General features: G+C 43.9%; 1 protein-coding gene across 3 annotated transcripts in view; it reads left to right on the forward strand.

Moving 5' to 3' along the window:
- Positions 1-10,119, forward strand: part of TTC8 (tetratricopeptide repeat domain 8) — a 45,462-nt gene extending 35,343 nt beyond the window's left edge. For all 3 annotated transcript variants that reach the window (XM_045823551.1, XM_045823552.1, XM_045823553.1), the window contains 4 exons: positions 1,242-1,416; positions 1,733-1,855; positions 4,865-4,948; positions 6,880-10,119. In XM_045823551.1, coding sequence (XP_045679507.1) covers positions 1,242-1,416; positions 1,733-1,855; positions 4,865-4,948; positions 6,880-6,996 — 499 coding nt within the window. In that variant the 3' untranslated portion in view covers positions 6,997-10,119. The remainder of the gene's footprint in view (positions 1-1,241; positions 1,417-1,732; positions 1,856-4,864; positions 4,949-6,879) is intronic.
- The last annotated feature ends 8,775 nt before the right edge of the window (positions 10,120-18,894 follow it).

Genomic DNA, 18,894 nt, shown 5'->3' on the forward strand with positions numbered 1-18,894 from the left:
CTGAAAACTCAAACACCCAGATGTTTTGCGAGCCTTGAAAGTGACATCTAATAATTTGGAAATGCACAGGTACTTGGCATCTTGTAGAAACACACCTGGATAGTCGCCTGAGTTTTCAGCACTGTGGCAGCGTATGAATTAGCCATTTGCTCAGTGGCCGGTGACAGCTGAGTAGTGACTAGCAGCATCTCTCACCATCTCTGCCCTCACTAGTTCTGCTGTGTATGATGTAAAGACCTCGAAGCTTCGATGGTGATGAGATTTGCAGAGTGGCAGGCCCCGGGTTCTGAGCACCGATAAGGGCCAGAAACAGGATCCCGGGTTTGGGGAAGTATTGTCAACTTTTGTCCACACAATTCTTCCGTCTCCATAAATGCTGTTCTCTGGTTCTCTTTCGAACACATACTCATCTTATCCTATAGCTGGTCTCTGGGTTAATTTTTACATTTTGATTTCCTCTTTGGCCCTTATGTAATATACAAGGAGGTAACTGGCAGCCGGCAAGAGTCCTCCTCAAATACACGTTGAAACGTACAACACGATAATACAAGGCTGTCCTGTCACAGGCAGCTGGTTCCGGTCCCCGGCCCTAAAGTGGGTCATGGGTTCCTCAGGGCAGCGGGGGTAGACTTCACTTGCTCACTTGCTCTTGCTTGTCCTTTGTCCTTTGGAGTTAATGACGCACAGAAGCTGACTGGGCTTCTTGAGCTGTAGCACGAAAGCTAAGTGGATACCATAGGGATCCACTGGTGCTCTTGTCTTCCTTGGTGGGAGCCGTTGGAGGTCAGTAGATGCAGCTGAGCCACAGGATGCTTATAACCAAAAACAGGACCCAGCGCAGCTGAACACCCGGAGCTAAATGCTGGACGCAGCCCTCGAAGCCGGTCACCGGGCCCGAGGACCTCACCTACAGGCACTGAAGCGCTGTGAACCAAAAACGTGTGGGTCCTACTTTACACGACTGTTTTTTTCTTAGTTTGGTTCTCTGACAAAGCTTTGGAGGGGAAGAACTTACATAAGTTGTTTTTACCCTTGCCTGTGGACACATTTCCCATAACTAGTACTGTTAGAAAAGACCTACTTTTGTATCTGCTTTAACATGTTTTTCATTGACTGCGGTACTTTATATTTGGGTGTGTTAAAATTATACAATACATCCATTTCTAAGTTTGTGAAAAGACATGCGTCTGGCTATTTATAAAGTCGGTCTGACACCGAAAATCTGTGTGGTCTGTTCAAAGGCGACTGCTGCAGATGGGGGTCTACAACTGCCAGCTCTTTAACAATCTGGGGCTCTGCTGCTTCTACGCCCAGCAGTACGACATGACTCTGGCCTCGTTCGAGCGCGCCCTCGCTCTGGCCGAAAACGAAGACGAGGCGGCTGACGTCTGGTACAACCTGGGGCACGTCGCCGTGGTAGGTTGCTCCTCTGATCCAGTGTCTGTCAGGGAAAAGGTAGCCCAGGTTAGTCTGCGGCCGCGTTCAGGTATTGCGAATTCAGGTTTGGTAACAGACTCAGGTAGCAGTTCAGAGATCTCTAAGAGTCACCATCACTCATTTTATATTCCCAGGTTAAATCCTCTTCCATACCATTCACGCCCGACTCGTGCAATTGCTACTTGTTGCTTTTCCCGCGGGAGCAGGAAAGATTTATGCGAAGAAAGATGGGAGGGGACGGCGGGCGGAAGCGCACGGGTTTGTGTGTGTGCGCATGCGTGCTTTTCCTTTGTAGGGGACGGGAGACACGGGTTTGGCCCATCAGTGCTTCCGGCTGGCTCTGGCCAACAACAACAGCCACGCGGAGGCCTACAACAACCTGGCTGTGCTGGAGATGCGGAAGGGCCACGTCGAACAGGTCAGTGAGCTGCGAGAGGCCCGGTGGCGATCTGCTCTCTGCACAGGGAATGCTGTCCCGTGTAGCGCCTTCACGTGCTGTCATTGAACCGTGAGCTTCAGAGCCTGGCCAGCCTGGGTTCGAATCCCAGCCCCGGCATGGATTAGTGACGCGACCTTGCACAGGTTCCTTAGCCTGTATCTAAAAGAGAGCACTTGATTTTGTCAGGACAAATCTGTACATCCCAGTCTCCACTATTTTAGGGAAATGTTGCTTCATCACAACCCCCCTACCCTCACCTCCACCCCCACCGTCTAGCTGCTCAAGCCAAAATCCTAGGAGCCACCTGGAAGCCTCTTTTTCCCCCCCGACCACCTCTCCTGCCACCCCATATCCCCAGCGCGGTCGGCAGGCCCCATCAGGTCTACCTCCTAGTCACATCCTGACCCCAGCCACTTTCCTACCCACCACCCCCTTCTCCAGACCGCTCTCACCTCTTGCCTGGACGACTGCAGGGGTCTCCTCGCTGGTCTGTTTCCACTTAAACCAGCACGGAAGTGCGCCCTAGAGTGCATCCTTCGCAGAACAGCCTCGGGGATTTAGAGAACACAAGATTATTGTGTTACTGCTTTGCTTGGCGTGCTCCCAAGGCTTTCCCTCCTCACGTGGAGCAAATCTGCACTTCAGACCTTGACCTACAAGCCCCACCTGACGTGGCCCCTGGCTGCCTCTCAGACCACACCTTTGTCGCTACCGTCGTCCCCCTTACTCACGGTTTTGCTTTCCTCAGTTTCAGCACCTGTGCTCAACCCTGGCCCTAAAATAGTAAATGGAAAATTCCAGAGATAAACAATTCATGAGTTTTCACTTGTGCGCCACCCTGAGCAGCACGATGACATCGGGCACCATCGTCCCACTCCCTCCTGCCCCGGGACATGGGTCACCCCTTTGTCCAGTGCCTCCACGCTGCTTATTAGTCACGCAGCAGCTGTCTCTCTCAGTTGTCAGATTGGTTATGAGAGAGAGAGAAGCCTCATTTACATAACTTTTATTACAGTATGTTGTCATAATTGTTCTATGTTACTGTTATTGTTGTTATGCTCTTACTGTGCCCGATTTATGAATTAAACTTAATCACAGGTGTGTATGTGTAATAAAATGCATAGACTGTATAGGGTTTGGTGTTGTCCACGGTTTCAGGCACCCACTGGGGGCCTGAGGGCGTGTCCCCAGTGGATGAGGGAGGACCGTTGTGTGCCTTTTGTGCTGACTTCCGGACGCACAGGTGCCTCGCTGCCCTGCACACCCGCAGTGACTGTCCTTCCTTTAGGGCCTCGGAAAGTTCTTTCAGATCCCGCAGTTATCCTTCAGATTCTCTTGTTGTCATTGAGGCCTTGGCTTACTTACCAGCTCCTCAGAAAGGCCATCAGTGTAAAGGGCCCTCTAGCACTGTCACGCAGCCTATGGTTATTTTCTTCACAGTGCTTATCATCGTATCATATATTTTCATGCTCACAGGCCAGATGTCAGCTGCGTGAAAGTAGGGTCCTTCTCTGGCTTCTAACTGCTGTATTTGCAGCTTCAAAAATGGTGCTGGCCAGTGGCGGGTGCTCGGTCCCTGGGTGTGGAATGCGCGGGTGGCGTGTGATGCAGGGTGGGAGCAGCACCCGGCAGTGTTCTGGTGAAGATTAGCAGGTCGCACACACTGAGCCCTCGTCCTAGTAGAAGTATAGTGTTGAGCACGTGGTAGGTGCTCAAGAAATTACATCATTATTATAACAGAACTTTAAAATGCTAAGTTCATAGTATCAGTGGTAATCAAGGGGATATTTTTACGTTCCAGACCTTAGAGATGGAGAAACAGAAACTCGAGGCAGGTAGGTAACTCCCCAAGGTCACAGGCGTGGTGAGCAGCACGCCACCTGGCCTCCTAGGCAGAAGGATGAACTGTTAACCGAACCAGGAAGGAAACATTATTGGATGTTGCCTTTCTTTCCCAAATTCCCCCAAAGTAAATAAGATGGGCTTGTATTTTCCAGACAAAAACTAACACCTCGCTCTGTCTCGAGACTTTTTCCCAAGTCCGTATGAAGCAAGTGCTTTTGTGATTTTCTTTCCCGCTGACTTATCTTAGTTTCTCCAGTGTCCGGTTGGTTTGAAATGTTTTGGTAAAAGGTTTCATGATCCTAACGCCATTGTATTATCAATCATACTTCAATGAAAAAAAGAAAATAGGTAGTCCTAAAACAAAAAAGTTAACACATTCCATTTATATGAACTGGCATTTTATTTCCCATCAAAAATAGAAGGATACACGAATTTGTTCTCAGGGTCACGGATAGAGGTTTTGGGTTTAGCCGCGAGTTGGAGGCTTGGTGGCTCGGAACGCCGAGTGAGCGGTCCTAACGCTGAGCGCTGAGCGTGTGAACCTCTCCTGTCAGCCCCGGCCCTGCAGGCGCAATCCCTCTGAGCCTACGGGGGATGACAGCATTGGGGTGGACTCTGTTTTCTTCTGTGCTTCAGAGGACAGAAAGCTTGTCACATTCAGGTGCACTCAGTTGTCATCTTCAGGTCAGCAGTGTGATAAATGCTTGCTCGCTGTCATCCAGCACAGAACTTGGGCCTTTGAAAATCAGAAGCCCACTAAATCGGCCGACAGCAGAAAAACTAGAATAACAGGACTTTTTTTTAAGCATTGAGAGGATTATATTTTGAGTTGTCGTACTGAAATATAAACTATACAAGAACAGTGGTTCTCAAATAACCAAATGTACTCTAAGTTTCTAATTCTCTTATTTTCTCCACATGTCAAAACATTGTATTATTAATACAGTTTTGGCAAAATGTAAGCAGTTAGTTGTGTATTGGTAAGTGGTATTTCATGAGGAATGTCATCTATATTCATCACAGGATCATGTTTCTGAAGGTCCCTTCCTGGGGAAAGGATTCTTTTACCAAAAAAAAACACAGAAATCACATATATGTGCTGATATATGCTCATATGCCTTTGATTTTTCTTTTCTTACACAGGCAAAAGCACTGTTACAGACTGCATCATCTTTAGCACCCCATATGTATGAGCCACATTTTAATTTTGCAACAATCTCTGATAAGGTATTTTCTTTCATTATCAATTTACCATCTGATCTGTTTCTTTTTTCCCTCAGTTTTAAAAAAAGTACAGCTAAATAAGGACATTCTAACTATAACTTCCTGGAGAAAAAAGATTTTTTTTAAAACACAATTTTTATATAACATGTGTTGGGACAGTTTAATAAACTTTAAAGAACTTGATCGCTGAATATTGACTAAACACCATTTTGGATTGCAGAAGAATTATTTTATGTTTAAAAATACGACATTTAGTCATTAAAAAGATACTCATTAAGTAATTTCTGGTTTGGGAAGGATTCCGTAATTGCTTTTATTGCAAGAAAGTCCTGTGCACTGTTGGTAGATCGCATTGCCACCAAGTCTCTGGCACAATTGCTATAAATTAGGGGTAGTCAAAGCAATTTTAGCTATGAACACTACAGGGAAAGTTCAACTGTTAATCCTGTCACAAGTCAATTAATATCCAAGAGCTAAAAGGAGTCCTGTGCCATTTTCAGTAACAATAAGAAAACCAAAGACACGTAATAACTAACTCTGGCTTGGAAACCTCTGTTTAACATGGAAGGTGAGTTTTGAGGAGAAGGAAATGGCTGAAAGCGTTTGCTGATGTGACGACCCTTTTTTAGTGGAGCAAACATTATAAAAATGTCATTTTTCATACCATGAACATAAAGCCATCCGCACTCTTCTTTCTATTTTGGAGATAAGATAAGCTGTCACTCGTAAGTTGTCATTTTTGAGCACTTGTTAAGGGCTCGCCACAGTTCCAGGCGCTCCACACCACGACCTTGCCGCGTGGGCATCCCATGCTTTCCTTACGCAGTTTTTTTAATATAAATTATGTTTTCAAAAAAAATGGAGCCTCTGCTATGAACCAGGCAGTGTCGAAGGCACAGAAGATGTGAACAATGAATAAGACAGACAAAAACCTCTGCCTCATGCAGCTTATATTCCAGTGGGACCCGAGGCCTGAAAAGCTTACAGGGCTTCTCTAGCATCACAGGTGCACGCTCACACCCAGGTGCTTTCTGCTGCTGATGCCCAGCTGCTCTCTGCTGCGCTGTGCGGAGAGGGCTTGTTCCTCTCCTTCAGGGACATCATCAGCTTCACTAATATGTAACTCAAATGGGATATTGCTTTAAGCAAAAGGCTGTACTTCCACTAGAGAACATAGGTTGTTGAAAAGAAATTCTAGGATTTAAAAATGGAGACTTCTGTTTGTAATGCACATGCATGTTAAAAAAGACTTCAGAGTTGAATGTTCTAGATAGCTTTGTGTGCACACACTAAAAAGCTCTCTCTCTCTAGCAATGTACACATGAATGGAGATACATTTAGGTGGATTCAGATACTGTGTGTGTTTCTCTTTGGGACTGGACTTGAACACATAGTTTCTTGAAATCAGAGACCCTCTTTACAAACTTTTAAAGCCAGCTATTTTTCCAACATTAATGTGCCATCACTATTTAAAACCTCCCAGAGCATGTTGTGTTATCCTAGATACGAGTTTCTGCTTGAGTTTTCTGTCTGTAACATAACACCCTCATCAAATATGCCCTCGTGGTGCATTACAAACAGTTGTCTAACACGTTCCCAAACTGCATCGAGCTGGCTGTCTCGGCATGCAAATGTTTTATTTTTATTAAGCTATCGGTGAGGGAAGAGAAAACACAGGTTTATAAATTTGTAACTAGACAGCTGTAATGGAGCGTAAATTATTTATATAATTGGTTATTTTATTTTTCTCACAAATTTTCAAGACTGAGTTGTTTTGTAAGTGAAAGAATTCTCAAAGCCAGGTAGCATAATGAAGCAGTTTACCCTTAAGAACACTTGGAGTTTGTACTGTATACAGATAGTATGTCTTATTTTGATGTCCTTACTAATTCTGGAGGTTTTATCCTGTTGCCTTATTCTGGTATTTCTTACAGATTGGAGATCTACAGAGAAGTTATGTTGCTGCTCGTAAGTCTGAAGAAGCATTTCCAGATCACGTGGATACGCAACATTTAATTGAGCGGTTAAAGCAGCACTTTGCTATGCTCTGATTGTTCCTTACACCAAATGCATGTTTTTATGATGGGGCATTATACAAGAGAGGATCCCTCCCCACCATAGAAGGAATTATCTCCTGGAGGGTGGGCCCCTTGTAGTACAGGCTTCCCCCACTAGGTGGATGTCCTAGGGACGGACCCACCTGTATCAGTGTACCAGCAGGTAGCATTGTGAGAGGCTGCGCTGAGCTTCAGTGAATTTTTTTTGAAGACTCAGTGCACTTGCCCATTTCATCATGGGTGATTTCCAAGCACATCTACCTACACCGTGCTGAGTATTCAGCAGTTTTTGACCAAAAACGGCGTGACCCCTGTGTTCCATCCTTCCCATTTGCCCGGTCTCACCCTGAGTGACTTTTTTTCTGTTTCCCTGGATGGAAATAGTCCTCAGAGGGAAACAGTTTGCCGATGTGGAGGAGGGGAAACGAAAAGCTGCAGAAGCACTAAAAGGCATCAAAACTGACGAGTCCAAACACTGAGCAGGGCAAAGGCGCCTCGACAGGTGTACTGCAGCAAATGGAGAGCACTTTGGAGGTGACTGAGTTTAAACATGTAAGAATAAATACACAAGTTTCAATAAATTTCTGTTTTGGGGGGTTCCCCCTTATATAATCGTATAAGGGAAAAATAGTGTGTGTGAAAACATATATTGATGTAATACACACCTGTGCTTGATATTAGTGAAGATGGTATAAGGGAGTTGAAATAAGGCTGTAAATGAAAACTTTTAGAATACCTCTATAATATTATGAAAGACAGGATTTCAGCATTCGTAAGTAGATCATGGAGGCTCTTCCCACATTACACGGTAGATGTTTGTTTTTAACGTTTATAAAACATTTTCATGAATTTCCTCACATTTTTATACATAACACATTTTTAATGTTCTTAAGCTTGCCCTTAACTATCATGTACCTTAAGAAGCCTGAAATTTGCTTTTTAACTTGTACTTTTATGGCTAAAAGTGTGTATATTTATCCTAATTAGAGACTTATTTAAAGCTTAAAAATTGTGTTTAAACTATTCATCAAATGCTTTGTGAGAGGCTCTACATTTTCTTACGTATTATGCTTTAAAATAAATCAGTGTGTAAAACACCATCACTCTGTTACTTTTCATGAGTTTTTATCTCAGGTCTATCAGATAAAACCAATCTTTCCGAAGTCCAGTAATCTTAAAAATCAAGTCATTGTTTTAATTTTATTTGAAATGATGCCCCACCAAGTTGGTTTTTCCCAGAGAAGCTGTTGATGGGCTCTCACCCTGTTCACACAAGAATATCAGGACGAGCAGTGGTGTCGCCGGCCAGCAGTCCCACCTGTGCTCAGCCCCGAGCAGGTCGGGCGGGCGAGGTCCTGTCCGTGCATTGCAGGTCCCGGAAAGGCTCTGGAACCGTCCCTCCCACATGAAGGAGCTCTCCTCAAAGTTTCATACAAGCACCTGTGTCAAAGGGACGGGACCACTCATGTTTGTATTTTGGACTTGGGGATCTGTCCATGTTATTTTTCATTCTTCAACTTCATGAAAACTAGTTTACAGACGCTTACTTGTTTCTGTTCAAATTTGTATAAATAGTGCTGCTCAGCTGACAGAACAAAACAGGGTGGATTCAAGGCATCACAGCTTGCCAGGGGCTGGAAGTGACCCCCGAGAGGATGTAGAGAATCTCTGGGTGGGGCAGGGGAAGGAAGTGCCCGGTGGCATAGGAACGACTGGAACCCACGATCTTGATCCTGAGCTTTAGGCTTTAACCTTTCCTGGTTCTGCAGGGTGTGCGAGTACTTGAGTAGCACCATCCAATCCCTAAAAACTGTGGTTCATATTTAGATTGGCATTTTAGAGTGTGAATCACTTTCTTAGTTAATTTCAATTTGGAGCCAGTAACAGTGGCTAGCATGTACCGAGGATGTTGTATACACCCGGCACTGTTCTGAGCACTTGATGTGGACTGATTCGTCTAATTCCCACTGCAGAACTAGGAGGTGCTGTGATTCCCATTTTATGAGAAAAAAATGAGGCACAGAGAAGTAATTTGCCCAAGGTTATAAAGTTCCTAAACAACAGAGCTGAGATTTAAATACAAGCCATGTACCCCCTGACCCCAGTATGTGCTCTTAACCACTGTGTTGAATCACCTCTCAGTGTTTCTCCTGTAAATAAAGCTACTATCATTTAAAATGAATGTTATGTGCATTAGTTATATGAATAATAAGGGACTATTCATACAACAAAAAAAAATAAATGAGTCAGTATTCCTAAGGTGATACAAGGGTATTTCTGTCTTGAATTTATGTTAATTCAATGTGAACGCCAATGCAAAGAATGAGTCAGGTTGGCTGAGGGCAGAAGGATGACATAACACCGCATCAGGAGCTGTGCACGTCTTTGTAACAGAATTATTTCTGGACTGCATAATTTCTGGCTTCTGTGCCAGCATGTCTATAAAAGGAAGGTTAACAATTGTCTTTTACCGTGGCTAAAAAGGTATTCCATCCATATACAAATTGTTCAGCCAAAATTAACATCATTGAGCTTCCAACGGATGGAAATGAGATACGGCAAGAAGGCTGCCTGCGCTGAAGAACTGCTGAGGTTGAAGTTCTTCCTTCCCAACTATGTCACGTCTGAGCCAGTCCGCTACGGCACGCCTGTTCTGTCGCATTGCTGAATGCGAGTTCCCAGGAGCGGAGCACCCTTCAGGATATTACTCGTGGCCCAGAGTTCAGAAAATTCATCAAGAGAACGAGTCACTACCCTTTTAATGCGGTTTCCACCACCAACTATTAACATGAAGGCTTTCAACTGAGAGTGAGTTTAAGCATTCAGAAAAAAAAAATATCCAAAAGATTCTAGGAGTACTGTGGCAGGACTCAACCTTGAAATATAAGGAGCCCAGAAATTGAGTTTAGGTAAAAGTCCATACTGTATAGTTTTAAATTCTAGGGAAAAGGTAAACTGGAATGGTTCACACATAGGTTCCAGAGTTCCAAAATAGTTATCTGGGCTCAGATATTAGGGGGAAATTTGTATTTAGTAATATGAAAATAACTGCAGTTTTACATTCTCCCATGTAGATGGCATTAGTTCTATTTTTGGCTGACTAAAAACATTTTTGAGATGCTGTCACTTTGCATCCTTGATGTTAAAGTTGAATTTTTGAGATTAAAGAATACAGATTAAATAAAGATTAATTGATAATCATTGGAGACTATAATATTTTTTGCAATTTTATCCCTTTCCCAAATCCTGACTAATAAAGCGTAATTGGTTGGTAAAATGTAAATGATGGAAACTCCTGGAGAAAGCCACCACATTACCTTAGGAAAGAAAAGGCCGGACTGGACAGATTTGAGGAAGACATTTTTTTCCTACTTAAATCAGAGAAAAGATAGACCCTCATCCAGTGTTTGAAACTCAAGTTTCAATAGGCTTCAGAACGTAACAACCATCACTGCCCCCCACCCTACACCTGCTCTGATCTGATAGGTTTAATTTCTTGTTCTGTACTAGATTCTCTCTCTCTCACCATCCTTTTAAACCTTCCTCCTTTCTAGTACTACCCTCTGTGCCACATCATTTTGAAAGGTCAGGTGCCACTTGTTGCCTACTTCCTCGTCTCCCATTCATTCCTCTGCCTCTTGAATCTGGCTTTAGCTCCTATCCCCATGGAACCTGCTCTCATTGAGGTCACTGAGACCTCCCAATTAGCAAAGCCAGAGGTTCCTTTTTTAAAACGAACCCTTTAAAATGTATTAATCATATACCATACAAGTCTCTCTAATAACATTAAATGGTGGTTGTGTGTGTTTTTTGTAACATTCACCATTGGTCAATCATCACTATAATCAATTAAAAAACATTTTCACCATCCCCCAAAGAAACCATGTACCCGTTAGCAAATTGTATCAAATCTGTAGATCTATTTGGGGAATATTGCCATCCTAATATTAAGTCTGTTCATGAACATGGGATGCCTCAGTGGCCCGTGTTTAGCTCTCATCTCACTTGACCTTTCTCGGAATTTGCACAGACCACTCACTCTCTCAAAGTTCTCTTCTCCTGTGACTTCTTGCTGAGTTCTGCTCACACTTCTCAGGGCACCCCTCAATCTCACGAAAGACTCCAAATTGCCCTGTAGTTTAAATCCTTTTCTTTGTCTTGTCCTTTTAAATCTTGCTGTTAGTCAGGGTTCCATTTTTCACCCTGTTCAACTCTCACTCGTTTTCTCATTCCCCGGTATGCTCATTCTCCCAACCTCCGTGCCCAGGCTTGTGGTCCCCACTCTGTGTTTAGGCCCCGCCTTCTCTCCTGACTCCAGATCCTCATTTCCAGCTGTCACATGGCATCTTCACTCGGATATCCCAGAGCCATCTCAAAGTCAAAGTATCCATCAGTAGCCTCTCCAAATCTGATTCCTACCTTGCACTGCATACGAAAATGAAATGGATGGTAGACCTAAATGTATAACCTATAAGCATAAAAGTTTTTAGAAGAAAACGTAAGAGAAATTCTTTATGAATTTGGGTTACACATTTGTTTTTTAGCTGTAGCACCAAAGGCATATTCCAAAAAAGGGAAAAATGGATAAATTGGACTTCATTAAAAACTTTCACAATCTAAAAGATATTGTTGGGAGAATGGAAAGACAAGACACAGGCTGGGAGAAAATATTTGCAAATCTTAAATCTGATAAGGAATTTGCATTCAGAATATATAGAGAACCCTCAAAATTCAATAAGAAAAAAACTAAAAATGAGCAAATAATTTGAACATATACTTCACTAAGAAGCTACACATAGATGGCAGATAGCACACAAAAAGATTCTCAACAAAATTAGTCATTAGGAAAATGCAAATTAAAATCAAATTAGAATGGCTAAAGGTAAAAAGGTAGACCATATCATGTGTTGGTTAGCTAGCATGTGGCGCAAGGAGAACCATGTATCATGTACTGGTGGTGGGGCTGTGGAGTGGTTCAACCGCATTGGAAAACAGTGAGGCAGTTTCTTAAGTTAAACGTTACACCTCCCACATGATCCAGCCTTTCCCATTCCTGGGTATTAACCCAAGAGCAATGAAAGCATACATTGAAGAAAAGACTTGGACCCGAATGTTTTTAGCTACCTATTTGTAATAGCTCCAAACTGAAAACAATCCAAATATCCATCAAGAGACGAAGGAAGAAACAAGTGGCATCATATCCATGCATAGAACACTATGTAACAACAGAACAGAATGAACTATTGGTATGTGCATGCCATGGGTGAGAATCAAAATAACTGTTCTGAGTAGAAGTGGCCAAACATAAAGAAGTACATGCTGTATTATCCCATTTATATAAAATTCTTGGAAATGCAAGCTCTTCTGTATTGACAGAAAGCAGATCAGGGGTTGCCGGGAGCAGGAGTTGGGCGGGAGGAATGCGGGGAGCAAGGAATGCAGTTTGCAGGGAAGGATCACAAAGGAGCGTGAGGAAACTTCAAGGTGATGGATGCCTTCATTATCTTAATTATGGTAATGGGGTAACTGAGGACATTGCCCTGCCACCTCTTTCTACCTCTGAAAACAGATGGCTGTCTGGCCAGCAGCCATAAGGAACGAAGAAAACAGTCTCCCAAGGCCCGTGTCTCTCAAGGGCCCTGTCTCCCAAGTCCCATGTTTTTTATCACACACCTGTAGCACTTTGACAAGCTACGGTGGCCCCCAACCCGCTGCCATGGCTCGCTCTTTAATCCTATAAGTAACACCTAGGCTGGAGGCGGGGTGCAGTCTCTCTCTCACTGATCTGCCGCCATCGGTGCCCTCCCCTGCAATGTGAATAATAAACGGCACACCCACAGCATGTCCACCTCTGGTGGTCCTCCAGGTGTTTTTTTTTTTTTTTCAGAATATCACAAGCACGTAAGCACTCCTGGGCTTGGAGCTCCTGCATCACGCTGTGTCAGTGTTTACATATGCCAATCTTACCCCGTTTTACAGGTTAAATATACACAGTTTATGGTACATCAGTTATACTTCAATGAAACTTTTTTAAAACAAAAACTCATAGAACTCTACATCCTCGCAAAAAGTCAGTCAAACTGTATGCAGATTATACTTCAATAGACTTAAGAAAATACAAATATCACCATGAACTGAAGTGCCATGCTATTTTTACAGACACAGTGATATAAAAGTTTAGGAGCTCTATAACCCTTTTATTTATTTTTTTTAAATTATACTGTATTGATTATGCTATTACAGTTGTCCAGATTTTTCCCCCTTTGCCCCCCTCCACCCAGCACCCCCTACTCAATCAGGCAGTCCCCACCACTGTTCATGTCCATGGGTCATGCGTATAAGTTCTTTGGCTGCTCCATTTCCCATACTGTACTGTACATCCCCATGGTTATTCTGTAACTACCTATTTGTACTTCTTAATCCCCTCTCCTCTTCACCCGTTCTCCCCCACGCCCCTTGCATCTGGCAACCATCAAAATGTTCTCTGTATCCATGATTCTGTCTCTGTTCTTCTTGTTTGCTTAGTTTGTTTTTAAGATTCAACTATTGATAGATATGTATTTTTTGCCATTCTATTGTTCATAGTTTTGATCCTTTTAAAAAATAAATCCCTTTTTGTATAATAATGGTTTGGTGATAATGAACTCCTTTATTTTTTTATCTTGTCTGGGAAGCTCTTTATCTGCCCTTCAATTCTAAAATGATACCTTGGCTCAATAGAGCAATATTGGCTGTAGGTCCCTGCTTTTCATAACTTTGAATATTTCTTGCCAATTCCTTCTAGCCTGAAAAGTTTCTTGTGAGAAATCATCTGACAGTCTTATGGGAACTCTCTTGTAGGTAGCTAACTGCTTTTCTCTTGCTGCTTTTAAGATTCTCTCTTTATCTTTAATCTTAAGCATTTCAATTATGATGTGTCTTGGACTGAGTCTCTTTGCATCCATCTTGTTTGGGACTCTCTGTGCTTCCTGGACTTGCATGTCTATTTCCTTCACCAAATTAGGGAAGCTTTCTTTCCTTGTGTGTTTTTTAAAAATTTTATTTATTTTTAGAAAGAGGGGAAAAGAGAGGGAGAGAAACATCAATGTGTGGTTGCCTCTCATGTGCCCCCAACTGGGGATCTGACCCGCAACCCAGGCATGTGCCCTGACTGGGAATTGAATGAGTGACCCTTTGGTTCTCAGGCCAGCACTCAATCCACTGAGCCACACCAGCCAGGGCTCATTGTTTTTTGAAATAGATTTCCAATTTCTTGCTCTTTCTCTTCTCCTCCTGACACTCCTATGATGCAAATGATGGACCTCTTGAAGTTTTCCCCAAGGCTGCTTATATGATCCTCATATTTTTGGATTCTTTTTTCTTCTTGTTGTTTTGATTGGTTGTTTTTTTGGTTCCTTATTTTCCAAATCATCAATTTGATTCTTGGCTTCATCCACTTTACTATTGTTTCCCTGTAAATTGTTCTTTATTTCAGTTAGTGTAGCCTTTGGTTCTGACTGGATCTTTTTTATGCTGTTGAGGTCCTCACTAAGTTCCTTGAGCATCCTTATAACCAGTGTTTTGAACTCTGTATCTGATAGACTGCTTATCTCCATTTTGTTTAGCTCTTTTTCTGGAGTTTTGATCTGTTCTTTCATTTGGGCCATGTTTCTTTGTTTCCTTGTTTTGGCAGGCTCCCTGTGTGAGTTTCTATGTATTAGGTAGAGCTGCTATGACTTTGTATCTTGATAGTGTGGCCTAATGTAATAGGTGTCCTGTAGGGTCCAGTTGCATAGCCTCCCCTATTGCCCCAGCTGAGTTCTCAAGATGTGCCCTCCATGTGGGCTGAGTACACTCTCCTCTTGTAGCTGAGCCTTGGTTGCTGTTGGCAGATCAATGGGAGGGATTTACCCAGACTGGTCAGTTGCAAGGACTGGCTGTGACCACTGGCCGTCACCTTCCGCCCTTCGTGGAGGATCATCTGTGCAGGGGCAGGGTGGTGGTGTTCCAATTTGGTCTGTAGCTATCCACTGGGTGTACTGGCCCTGGGGTTTCCCAGGTGGTACAGGTCAAGGTCAGCTCCGACCTGTGTTTTGCCTGGGGCCACCCTGCATGAGCTATAAAGCAATCTGAGATGGTTGCTACTTGTGCTGAGCTTGGAGATTCCCAGGTGAAGCCAAACTGTGAATCTCAGCTGGCGGCTGCTAGTGCTGGGCCTGGGGTTCACTGAAGCCAGCTGTTACTTGTTTGATAGGATTTAGGAAGTTGTGAAACATGAGCCAAGACCAGCCATTAATATGGAAAACCAGCTTGAGTGGGCCTGTAATTTGGGTAGGTCAGAGTCTCTGGGGATCTCCAAGAGGGGCCAAAGAGTGTTAGCCAGGTTGATGGAGTCTCAGGTATGGCACCAGTTTATCAGCTCTGTGGGGGGAGGGTTTAGCAAAGGGATGATGGCCTCTGATCACCTTGATTCCAGACACTTCCTCCTTGTGTACCACAGGTGCCTTTCAAGCTACTACCCTGGTGCTGGAGCTCAGAGGGTGTGAATCTGAATAGGTGAATCCATGTGTGGGTTCTTTAAGAGGAACTGCTTGGGGCTCCAACAGTTTCTTCTACCGACTCAATCCCCACTAGTTTTTGTAGTCACAAGTGGTGACTTACCCTCCTGGCACTGGAACCCTGGGGCTTGGTGTGGGGCTGGGACTCCTCGCTCCCAAGATACCCCTCCTGAATTTTTATCCATCACACGTGGGTGAGGGACCAGCCCATTCTGCATCTGTGCCCCTTTAATTCCATAGTTGTCAGACTTCCATTCAACTCAGTTTCTGACAGTTCCAGGTGATGGTTGATCCATATTTTAGTTGTAATTTTGATGTGGTTGTGCAAAGAGATAGGCCATGTCTGCCTATGCTGCCATCTTGACCAGAAGTTCATATAAATGTTTTTTAAAGAACAATTATTGAGAGCATATAGGAGAAATTACTGGATGAAGTGTGTTACCTTGGAAGATCAGCGTGACACTGACAACCAGAGATGACAGAGAGGCTATGGATAGGCATTCAGGCAAGACTCGTGGGGCGATATATCTGGAGGCCACTGGAATATAAATTTGGCTGGATGGGCAGTGGGCAATGGCAGCAGGAGTAGGCTGGTCCTGAGAGCTACACTTGGAGACCCAGGAAAGACTGCAATGGAGAAGTTTTTGAATCCCAGATTAAGGAAGTTAACCTGAGGATTGAGGAGGAAGAAAGCATTTTGTATGAATCACTCTGGAAGCAATGTTTAGGATCTTAGGGAGAAAATAAAGTTGAATATAGATTCTAAATAAAGTTTTCTGGGAAAATGAGTGTATTTACACTAGATAATAAATAAAAATTTCTCAACTGCAGAGCATATGCAACTGATCAGATAGTTCACGCCACACTTCTGCTTGGTTAAACCCCTTTCTCGTCCCCATCTGCGCTAAAATGCATAAAAATTTGCCGAGACAGTCACAGCTCATGCAAAGAACACAATGTCACAGATGGTGCTTCAGTAATTACAGTTTGCAACAAATAGTTTTCCTAACAAGCTTGCTGGCTTTTTACAAATGCAGGGCTTCTGGTTATGTAATAATTTATATTTTACAGGAATTTGGGGGAAAGAGAAACATTAATACTTATACAGTTTTCCCCATTTTAGTATTTGTTCCATTAGAATTCATGTGTAGGGGGAGGGTGTGGTGATTCTGATGTCCCTAAAATTTGAAACCCACTTTACTGATGGTTTCTCCCATCCAAGTACTGACCTGGCCTAACCCTGCTTAGCTTCCGAGATCAGACGAGGTCAGACGTGCTCAGGGTGGTATGGCTGCAGACTGCATATGGTTTCTAATAGCACTTCCGCTTCTAAATTCCTCAAAAGACACAAACTACTGAAGCTCCCTCACGAAGAATTGATCACCTAAATATCCCTATATCTATTAAAGAATCTATTTAGTAACACAGTTCCCATGGGAAGTGACCCAGGTTCCTTAAGAAGGCTTCTTTAAACTGAAGGATCCAGGCCATCTTTTGAGACCCTTGTAAAATACTTAGGAACACAGATGGGGAGTGAGAACATCAAAATAATACATAATTATTATGTATCAAGTATCGGCTACTTGTAATCTTTACAACCCTCCCAGTTAATTTATGATCCTCATTTGCCTGGTGATAAATAACCTCAGAAAAGGTACATCACTTGCACAAGTAAAATCTGCATCTTGGTGCACTTTTTTCAACCAGTTAAGAACAGAGAAACTATCAAAAGTCGATGAGGTGGTAGCTCCCCACCTCACCAGAAAAACATCGAGATGCGACGGGGAACAAATGGCTCACAAACTATGACATGTGCCCCATCGGAACAGGTCCCCTGTCAGTTCCCTGAGTTCCACCGCTCACAGTGTGCTCTCCTGACCACCTCTGGTCCTCTCGGCAGCCCTGTGGGGTAGTGGTCTAGCGACTCACACACCCATTTTACAGATGAGAACATTCAGAGCCAGAAGAGGGTCCACTACAGTCACACAGCTGGTAAGAGACAGCCTGGGGACTTAAATGTCTTTTGTTGGCCATTACACTAGTACATCTCCACTTGCCTGGCCACACAGCTTGTTAATGACACAGAGACTAAATGAAAGGCAAAACCATATGTGTTATAAATGTATTAAACTTTCCAGGCAAGGGAAAACCGTAATTGGAAGCAAGTCACCTCAAACAGCACTGAGCATGACTCAAATGCATTCCCCTGGGCGTGCGTGACAGGTGTTCCTCGGCTCCAAAGGAAGCAGAGGAGCCCAGATGGCTCGGACCCAAGCCGGCTGCATTATATGCCCTGCATTCCGCGCCCTGCATTCTGGCCTGTCCAGGCTTGCAAAGGGCTTACAGTTCCTGGGAGGCTTTCGACCGGAAAATGATTCCTCAAGAACTCTGATTGAAAAGAACACAAGTTCTTAGTACCACACTGTGTTCTTGACAGTGACTTCCCAGAACAGGGATCTTAGCTTCATATCCACGAAGTTCATGAGCAAACAGCTTTTCCAGGTGCACAGTGACATCACTAGCCACAGCAGGTGAGGCAACCAAGCAGAGAAAATCTGAGTCTCGGTCACCATCTGGAAGTCCACTGTGCACATGACGTTTGAGGGTGAAGCCTCCTGACTTTTCTCTCTTTATAGAAGCCACGTGAATCTTGCAGTTAACCTCAAAGCAAGTCTGTATTGGTTTTAGTATAAAAGTAATATATTCCTCCCATCTTTCCACAAAACAGCAGTTCCAGGATGCAGGTTTGCAGTTTAGCCTGTAGTTTCCCCGGCAGGGTCTGCAACCTTTCCTTCTGGTTCTCAGCTCGAGGACGAAGCGTGGTTTTGCCTTGTTCAGGGCCTTTCTCTCCTTGCTGCCCGGTTCTTTCCCCGGTCAGGCTCAGAGTCCTTCCCTGCTGGCTCAGGGGCGTCCTGGTCGGGACCTCTGTGTTCCTTCACCCAAATTTGCCAGTCCTGGGTCTTCTTCCCTCACGATTATGCCAAGTTGTTGTCCAATGTGGACAGTTTTGTGTCTGCTAAGTAAATCCACGTCATTTCACGTGGGCTTCCAGGCATCGTGGAAGACTTGTAAGACAGACATCTGGGGACCAGAGTGGCTTCACAGCACCCCTCCACTCAAGCAGCCGCCTCAGCAGGGACGCTGCTCTTGACATCCCCACGCCATGGGAGTTGCCTGGAGAAGTTAGAGCAGAAAGCCAGAACACTTTAGATCCTGTTGTTTCAAACAGCTTTTCTGGGCTTTCACTATGCTACTGCTTGGAGCTATACTCAGCGTGGTTTAATTTCCAAATCCGACCCAGAGATGTGACCATGACAGTGGCATTCAAGGAAAGGCTGACCTAAGCCCGTGCTGG

Source organism: Phyllostomus hastatus, unplaced genomic scaffold, assembly GCF_019186645.2.
Source record: "Phyllostomus hastatus isolate PE091 unplaced genomic scaffold, TTU_PhHast_1.1 phas_scaffold_501, whole genome shotgun sequence".
Taxonomy (NCBI): Eukaryota; Metazoa; Chordata; class Mammalia; order Chiroptera; family Phyllostomidae; genus Phyllostomus; species Phyllostomus hastatus.